Here is a 9,681-nt window from a genome sequence, read left to right as displayed (position 1 = left end):
CTTACCCTATTTCGCAGTCGCAATTCAGCACGCTGCCACTGATCTGCAGCTCGGTCAGAAAGACGTGCTCCGGCAGGGCCAGATAGTGGGCCGTGTTCGGGTTGGGCACGCTCTGCAGCAGATCGTTGTCCTCATCGATCGTGACCGTTATGTTGCGCACCGGTTTGCCCATGTGGCGGAACAGATTGCCCGGCAGCGCTACCAGGGAGGTATTGTGCAGCCGGAAGTGTAACGTAGCAGAACGAACACCCTTGAGCACTGTGTCGGAGAGCCTGCTGAAGCCAACGCCACCAAAGGTAATGCTCTGCAGCTTGCGCGGTAGTACACCGTCCATCTCACGGCGTAAATCTGTTGCAGCCACGGCGATGGGTTTTGAGGCTTTCGACGTGGAGCCGACCGGGCCACCCATAGCGCTAGTGGCCGAGGGTGGTTTGGGGGCCTCTATCCAGAGGTCGCGCAAATTGTTGGCATTCTCCAGTATGCGGGGAATGTTAAAATTGGGAAGGGCCGGAAAGGTTGATATTGTGAGCGAGCGTAGATAGTGCAGCTTGTTCAGGACTCCTGTCTGTGAAGCGTGCGAAATGTTTTGTTAGAATCCAGAAGAACGCCCATCTACACATCCCTGGATGTTACCTCTATAGAATGCAGGTTAAGATTGGCAATGTCCAGCTGTTCCAGTGTGTCCGCCGCTCCAAGCAGGCTCGTGTTGGACAGTGTCGTGATAGGATTTCCCGAAAGGGACAGGCGCCTGGAAAGAGAGATTAGCATAAGTTAACGTATTGAAACGATTTTGATACGAAAACGAATGTTTGTGGCGGCATACTTAAGATTCGGCAGTGAGTGCGTGATCAATGGCACACTAGTAAGATCGTTTTCCGACAGGTCCAGCTCCCGGAGGGACGTCATGTTAGCGGCCAGCTCCGGCGGAATCGTCGGCAGATCATTGTGGGAGATCTTGAGCGTGCGCAGCGAGGGATTGGACAGCTCCGGCACCGAGCTGAGCGAAACGTTCGCCAGTTGCAGCTCAATCAGGCTGTTTTCCAGCCCAACGAATGCTTTGCCCATCACTTCCAACTCGTCGTTGTGGGAAAGATTCAGTACGGAGAGTCGAGGCAGGGTAGCGAAGGCCGCATCTTCCAGCCTTACGAGCCGATTGTGAGAAAGATCCAGCCAAGACAACGACTGCGGAGAGCAAAAATGTGTAAGTTCATTGGGTTCTTAGGCTAAATGAAATTTTAATTTCTGCAAGACCATGCTGCTAAGCCACGAACCTAACGTCTATGTCGAGAGAACAGATATCAGGCATTCGAACGATACTCACGCGGAATTTGTTGCTCAAATCGATACTGTGGATCGCTCCGATGTGGTTGTGGCTTAGGTCGAGCTCGCACAGCGACAGTGCCGCCATGTTCGACAGCGCGGTAACGGGTATCTTGGTAAGCTGGTTGTGCGACACGTCCAGCCGCTCCAGACCCTCGCTCAGCAGCAGACTGTCGGGCAAATACTTTAGGCTGTTGTGGGCCAGCTCTAGCACACGCAGGTTGTGCACGTTGCGGAACAGCTCGGCTGGCACCTCAGTGAGCAGGTTGTGGGAGAGCTTCAGCACCTGCAGCTTGCGGGTGCTGCGTAGTGCGTCGTACTCCAGCTCCACAATCTCATTGTCCGACAGATCGAGCCAGCTCAGATGTGGCATATTGCCGAACAGCTCGCGCGCAACGGTGGTCAGCTGGTTCTGGCGTAACACGAGCTTCATCAGCGACAGCTCCGTCGGGCGGAAGTAGCCGGGGATGATGCGGGAAATGTTGTTGTTGGAAAAGTCCAGTGCCCGTATGTTGGAGTGTATGGTGGGTTGCTGTGGTTGCTGCGGCTGCAGCTGCTGCTGCTCCCGGTGCCCGCCATTGTCGGTGGCGTTTTCTACCGTGCCAAGCGTTTTGATCTTGTTGTTGCTAACATCCACCTCGAGCAAAGTCAGTGAACCAACCTACAACAGAAAAACACAACATTATATTGCAATCTTCAATGCCTTCAACAAAGCATCTTCCTGAAGCTTGCCTGATCAAGACACATGAAATCGAATGCAGTCAGGGAGTTGTATGCCAGATCCAACTTCTCCAACTCCGGCAGATTCTGTAAAAACGTAACACAAAAGAACAGATTAGACCAAACCGTACAAACCCTTGCGAAAAGCATATCTCCCAACCTGGAACGCTTCGTCTGCGATTTTGCTGAGCCGATTGCCGCGTAGGTTGATCAGCTTGAGGTTACTCAGGTTCATAAAGGTGCGCTTTTCGATCGTTTCGATCCGATTGTCCCCCAGCAGCAGCGCCTCCAGCTCCTCCAGATCGACGAACGTGTGTGTGATCAGCTGCTTGATGTTGTTGTAGCCCAGCGAGATCATCATCAGCTTCGTGTGGATGTCGGACTGGAACGTGCCCTTGGCGAGCGCATCGATCTGGTTGTCGTGCAGCTCCAGGCTGACCAGATTGCGCAGCAGATGGAAGCTGGTGTCGCCGATCGCCTTCAACCGGTTGTTGCTCAGATCTAGCGCCTCCAATGCGGTCAGCTTGCGGAAAGCTTCGATCGGAAACACGACCAGCTGCGAGCCGAGCCCGTGGGACGCCCGGAGCGACACGAGCGAGTGACCCACGTCACTGAACGCGTCCGGCTCGATAGAGTCGATGCGATTTTCGCTCAGATCCAGCCGCTTGAGACCGCGCACGTGCGTGAAGGCGTGCGCCTTGATCACTTTCAGCGAGGCCCTGTTCAGCCGCAGCTCCTCCAGCTCCGGGCTGAAGTTAGCGAAATCGTCCGGACCGAGGCTGGCGGACGGGAGGTAGGAGGTGGTTAGCGATCGCAGGTTGCGCATGTTTCCCAGCTCGGCTAGCGCGATCGGCTGATTGCGTTGACCCACTGCCTCCAGCCGGTTCAGGTTCAACCGGGCAAAGGGAGATGCATTGCGTTGATCCGAATGGCGCAGCAGATTGTCCTTCACGTTTAGGTAGCTGTAAACGAAACAGAAAACAAGAGGATGATATCACGCGCGTGTTTCAAGAATGGCTCTGCCACCAATATACCGTACCGCAAATTTTCAAACCCACGGAACTGGTTGTCCGCCACCTCGGTCAGATTGTTGCCGGACAGATCTAGCACCTGCAGATAGTTCTCCAGCCCGGAGAACGCTTCAGGCTCCAGGTGGTCCAGGTCGCAGTGTCGCACGTACAGCTCGCGTATCTTGGCCGAACGGAACGCGTTGTCCTCGATCAGGGTGAGCGGATTGCCATCCAGCAGCGTCATGTTGGCCGTGTCGATCAGCGTGAACGAGGCGGCCGGCAGCGTTTCCAGCTCGTTGTAGCTGAGGTTGAGCGAATCGAGCGTTAGCCGGTAGTTGCCACCGGGCATCCCCGGCATGCCCTGCTGTTCGTCCTCGTCAGGCGTCAGATCCTGCAGCCTGTTACGCGACAAATCGAGCGTGCGCAGTCGGCTCAGCACGCTCACCGCATCGTACGGCACGTGCTGCAGCAGATTATCCGCCAACAGTAGCTTCGACAGCTTGCCCAACCCATCGCGAAATACGTTCGCATCGAGCTGCATCAGCCCGTTGCCGGACAGATCGAGCGTCTCCAGGTTAGGCAGGCCGGCCAGTGTGCTCGGGGCGAGCTGCGTGATAGAGTTGTCGGCCAGGACCAGTGACTGCAGCGTGCTCTCGATGCCGCGGAATGCGTCCGGCGCAACCGTGGTGATGTCGTTGCCGCGCAAGCTAAGCAGCCGCAGCTTGCGCAGATCGCGTATCGTGCGCGACGGTATGTCTACTAGCTGGTTGTGCTCCAGCACAAGCTCCCAGAGCGAACGCTCTAGCCCGTACAGTGCCTCGTCCGGCAGCTCCGTGAGCGGATTGTTGGTGATCTCGAGCCGGTACAGCCCGGTGGACTGTAGGAAGTATGGTTCCAGCTCGCGCAAACCCGTCCCGTCCATGGTGAGCATGAAAAGCTGCAACAAAGGTAGCATCATGTTAGCATATGAGTCGGTAAAAATGACGCATCACACTACCTTGGAGCTGTTGATGACTTTCGGCACCGCCGGGAACAGCACCTCACGGCAGTTGACGATGCCCAGATCTGGCGCACTCTTGGAGCAGGTGCACAATGGATTGAACGCGCACGGTGGATGGTTCTGCGTATCTATCTCGCGGGCTCGGGCTAGCGAGGCCCAAATCATTATCGCTACCGTGACGAGCACGAGCGTGTACCCGAACTTGAACATGTACTCGAGTCCAGCGTCACCCTGCAAAGAGAAGCCGGAAGCTTGCGGGTTAGCAATAACCTTTGAATAGAAGAAGCATTTAGATAACAATCTTGACCAGGTTCACAAACTGTTAACAGCTCCAATCAAGCTATGTCACATTTAAACTTAAAACAGTTAATTAAGCTCGGTTACAGGGCGGCCCAATATATATTCACATGCATGTAGTAATTCCAGGGAGAAGGTATTTAAAAAAAAAAACCTGAATACCGATATGCCTTTGTAATAATCACGGTGAATATCACTAGCACATCACGCTAACGCGCACATCCTGCATACGAGATCTTGGTGTTCTGCTAGGCAAAAAGCTCACATTTCACGACATCAGGAAAGTGTCATCTCCAGAGGTAATCAAAAATAAAACCATGTTCGAAGGAAGTAAATCCTCTTTGGTGTATTTTTCGGTTCTAATTTATGTTGACACATGCTTTAATTATAATACATATTTAAATTCTAACGCCCTGCTATGCGACAGACACAGGATTTGCCCACCCTGTCGTGTCAACCGTGAGGGATATTTTAACATATTATATACACGAATCATTCAAATTAAGCACCATCAGCATCGATGATGGCCTGTATCCGGCTCCGGAGATTAAATTTTTGAAAATTGCGCTTTATTAAAAACATGGTTGTCGTTGGTTTAAGCCTAGAATGCACCCATCTTCTCCCCCCCCCCCCCCCTCCCCGTAGGAACGATTGACTATCCGGCTGCGTGATTCATTATAAGTCTCGAAAGTCTGTATGAGGCAGGCATAACCGCGTAAATCGTTACGTCAAAAAGAAGAAGAACAACGCTTACGAAAGACAGCAAGAAGCATCGAATGAGCGTTTGTAGATGATTATTAGTGTGATTAAATTACAACTCAAAAAAGTAACATAAAACCTAACGAATTCTACTCGGTGCTTCGTACGCTGGAGCAAACTAGCCCTTCGCACGTCAGCCTTTTGCGCTTGCACCACCCAAGCCGCCCAAGTGGTGTCCACTCCTTCTTTTCTGCCGTGCTGCCGTTGCGCGTCAAAAACAATCACTTTACTGGAACCAAGCCCAAGACTATCAATAACGTGTGATAGTGATGATACGGGCAGCACGCTGGCTGACCACTCGTGGGCAGGTAGCGCCATAAATTTTCCCCTTTTTGTTTGTTGTTTTGTGGCCTTAAACCTGGTGAGCAAGCAAACTATTTAAAAAAATATCCCAAAAGAGAGAAAATACACACTAAAATACTTGGGACGGTTGGAAATAATGGCAATGCAGTAGTAGCGCTGAACCTAACACTAACAACGCTTAAGCATGGTAGTGGTATTACTGCTGTAGTGATATGGAGCTGTTGCATTCACGAGCTACAGGGTGGCGTCAGAATATTCGCCTTCACATAGGTGTGGCCGGTAGCCTGTACGCCTGATGTAGAGTTGTTTGCTCCCGATAGTCGTCACACGCGCTCACTGCGTTGTTTATTGGTGCGCTTACCCTTCGTAGCTATCGGCGGCCCCGCAGGATGATTCGTATATCGCTAAAGGGACACACTTACAAAACCATTTATTACCGCTCTGCTTCACCCATACCTCGTTTCCCCCTTAGGATAGTCTCGCCGCATTTTACATTTTGATCTAGGTGTGGTCGTCCGTATCGTCCTAGGATGAGCGTTAGCTGTATTCGGTTTTATCGCTTGAAGGCTATTACGTAACCAATAAACGTTGCCATGACGTAAGACGTTATCCTGCATAGAGTTGGATCGAATTGTGATGAGTCGTTTATTTTATAAACAAAAAAGAAGGGATATAACGTAATGTGATGACCAGGCTAGTATTGCTATCAATTAATTTACCAGTTAGCAAAACTTTATTTTATTTTAACCGCTCTGTCTTGTAAGGGATCCTCTTGTAAATCGGACCTATCGGATTAACCCCACCGAAAGAAAAAATGTGTTCGTATCCAGCAGATTCGTCACATCGCATCATATATTCGAAATATTGCAACAATTTCACAATCTATCAAAGTTGTGGAGTGACATGCGAACAAGAGTTCAAAATGCAAACGATTCGAGGCAGATTATTCAACCTGAGCATTCTGTGAGGTGATATGCACAATCCTCACCTTAGAAGCACTCAAATATATAGTGGTATACAGTTTATAAAAATGGTAACAGTTCGGTCGACGACTCCATAAATTGAAATGAACCATAGAGCGGAACCTCTTTCCTGGGAAGTTCCGGCTGTTAGAGATTACCATAAACGAGAAGCAGTACAAGGTGAGAATAACAAACATGCTGTCGAAATAGTTCGCATCACGAGGTCTGAGGCAAAGTGGTGGAAAATCCTGTGCCCTGGAAGGTGTTATACGAAGCAACGGCTAGACAACAAATAGTATGGCATTTTGTATAAAGATAATTGTATAGCTTCAGATAGTCATTCTCGTTATTGTATCAGTTCTGCTTCCTGCGCTGTATCTATCGAAGGATCTGCAGCCTGGTTCAGCTTTGGCGATTAAAGTCGTCGTTGGATATTACAACAAGGTGTAAGAAATTTCCTCTATTACTTACTACGCAATGCTCAAACGTTTGTAGTTCCGGAGACTGCTCAATTGAACGATGACATTTTTTGAACGGCCACTGCTTGAACTGTATTTGATATATCCTAGAGACCTACAGTCCAGGGTTACCTTGGGGACTACAAACTCCTGATACAACTGAAGCATTTCTCAGCTATCCTCTTAATCTAAAGTGCTAGATCATTGACTTACTGCACCAACCTACTTCCTCAAACAAGAAGAATATTGTCAGCTTAACTGTAAAAAACATTTATCTCAAAAAGCAGAATAGTCAACAATCTCGATCAAACTACTTTTTAACAATTCGCACGAGCAATAAAACGAAACATTGTAGGATTGTCTCTCCTATTCATCCAATTAAATTATTTCACTCAATTACTTCCACTGATAGCACGGTCAGAGTGCGCCTCTTAAAGAAAACTACATATCATACTTTTAAAGGGTTATGGAAATAAGCGTACACGCCATCCGAGAATGACGAGAGCGGAACTATCTACCACGCGCAAACCCCCGGTGCAGAAACGCAGGAGTGAGCTTAAGCGTAGACTAATAGGGAAAAGGAGGTCGCCTCACCTTACGCCGTTAAATGGCTGTAACGGTGCCACCCGCCGTTCATTAAATTCTACCTATCCTGCGAAAGGTTAGAAACAGTTTGTTAGCAGTTTTACGATTATTGCCATTCTAACCGGCACGATGGCCATACCATAAGGTAATGATGGTTGCGCCATGATCACCGGCACAAGGGACGTTGCACAATTTTAGATTGCGATAAAATTACAACCACGCTTTATGAGTTGTCTCTACGATGCAAATGTTTGCACATGGTTAGCTTGTGTGACAGGATCGTATAAATAAAAGTCAACAAACGATGTATGGCTTAATACATTCAGAACACGTTTTAGATTGAGTTACAAGTGAAAAGGCAAAACAAAATCAGAGAGGAACTTCACAGCCGTTGCACGCTTTGAGACACGCGAATTGCTGAATCGAAATTGCGAATTGCTGAAAAAAGAATTATTCTTCTTTACATCTATCGTACAGGCAAACGCCATTTTGGAGTGATGAGTCGAAAATGTGATGCTATTTGATTTAAAATAGTAAAGAATTATTCATTTCTTCACGTTTTTCCCCGTAAGAACATTCCAGGATGTCAGGTAAACATTATGCTTCTAAGTCGACAATGTTTGACAGTAAGAATGCATTTTTTTCAGTAAGCCACTAATATCAGGCTGTCAGAAAATACAATGTTTGTAGCGTTAAAGCCCTATACATCAAAATGATTCAAGCACAACCTACTGTGAGCAGATAATGATCTACTTAGGCTAACGATAGGCAGAAGATAGGTAAACACGGCGACCAACAGGCTCGCCACGCCAGGCGAAATACAAACAGCATAAAAGCTGATATTACCCCGCATCGGACAAGAAATTAAAAAGGGAGTGTCAACACCGTTTGTGCACATGTACAACATTCTGATCGAACGAATCTACGTAGCTGCGTATCCCTGTCGTGGTACAACAGGGCAACATGGACATGTTAAGGACTTCTCCTAAAATCTCTTCCAGAAATTTCTCGAAACAAGCCGTCATACGATTTGCGTCTCATGTGATATTGGGAATAGGTATCCCTTAAAATACTTAAACATTACCTGTTATCAACAAAAGCTGATTATTCACCTCCTCTTAACGAGGTTTGTTCAAAGCAACTCTTTTGCAAATGTCTATCATAGCCACTGTTACGGGTGCCTCGTTTGCACCATCAGCCGCTACGTCATTTGTTCGTCATTTCCGATGCGATAGTGCTGCCCTGGCGGAAGGTGGTGACGGATAGCATTTAAATGCCAAACAAGCTATTATTAAAGGCCACGCTAGGGCTGCAAAAGGGGACAGGGAACCTTTCTCCGGCAGGCGCAAGATAGGAAAAATAACCAGCAACTCCTAAAATCGCAGAAGGTGCCTCGCCTCGCCCGCGCCATCACGATCGTCGTAAAAAAAGACCGATCCCGGTGATGTCGTTGTGCAAGGCCGGTGTACCTACAGGGACAGGATCAAATACAGACACTAGGGATGTGTGTATGTAAGTATGTTTGTTTCTGTGTGTGCGTCTATTTGCCAGTTAGATGGTTAGAAAAAGGTACATATTGTCGTACCGTACAAGTCCGTACGGGCAGAGAATGCTCGCTGCGAGCCGAGTCACTAAATCGACACACCTTCCAAGGAGCCGTCGGTTCGATTAGCGGGTGATAGGATACGGCAAATAAATGGAATGCACACACACACACACACTGTGCCACCCGTGCATAAATTGTGTTAATTTACACCGTTTATTTAACAATGTTGACTTACTTTACTTACTTATCCGGCGCAGCCGACGTCTTTGTGGTCTCGCGATTTCCTCTGTCGAACCGGATGGTATACCGGCCTTAATGATTTAAAATGATTTTAAGGGGCCTGGGTTGTTCAAATCCATGCGCATAACATGGCCAAAAACTTAAGAATAACAAGCAAGATGGTGTTCAGAGCAGAGAGGATTAGCAAAACAGGATTCGAGATTTATCGCTTCTTGCCTATCCAGAATTCGAAATGATAATATTTCAGCAAAAGATACATGTACCTTTATATGACGTATGCCAGTTATGTAACACATGTAACTGAAATTTGGGTGCTAACAATAGGAAAATAAAATAAAATAAAGTTTAACTAAATAATCCCGTAGAGAAATAGAGGAAGTGTTATGGACTCGTGTCACACTTTCTAACATCTCAACGAAACCATGCACTCGTTACATTATTTCAGTGTGTAAATTGTTACAAAAATAACGCACATTACACC

The 9,681-nt window shown here is 48.1% G+C and overlaps 1 protein-coding gene across 1 annotated transcript in view; it reads right to left on the bottom strand.

The window, feature by feature from the left end:
• The window catches only part of LOC3289597 (chaoptin), a 31,278-nt gene that overhangs the window by 2,122 nt on the left and 19,475 nt on the right, over positions 1 to 9,681 (bottom strand). The window contains exons 2-9 of the mRNA XM_061654893.1: positions 4,048 to 4,281; positions 3,080 to 3,987; positions 2,201 to 3,002; positions 2,053 to 2,127; positions 1,322 to 1,981; positions 824 to 1,182; positions 634 to 748; positions 6 to 565 (exon numbers count right to left, since the gene is read on the bottom strand). Of these exons, the coding sequence (XP_061510877.1) occupies positions 6 to 565; positions 634 to 748; positions 824 to 1,182; positions 1,322 to 1,981; positions 2,053 to 2,127; positions 2,201 to 3,002; positions 3,080 to 3,987; positions 4,048 to 4,281 (3,713 nt within the window). The remainder of the gene's footprint in view (positions 1 to 5; positions 566 to 633; positions 749 to 823; positions 1,183 to 1,321; positions 1,982 to 2,052; positions 2,128 to 2,200; positions 3,003 to 3,079; positions 3,988 to 4,047; positions 4,282 to 9,681) is intronic.

The sequence above is a fragment of the Anopheles gambiae genome, chromosome X (assembly GCF_943734735.2).
Source record: "Anopheles gambiae chromosome X, idAnoGambNW_F1_1, whole genome shotgun sequence".
In the NCBI taxonomy this organism is placed as follows: domain Eukaryota; kingdom Metazoa; phylum Arthropoda; class Insecta; order Diptera; family Culicidae; genus Anopheles; species Anopheles gambiae.
This window is presented reverse-complemented; position numbering and strand designations above follow the sequence as displayed.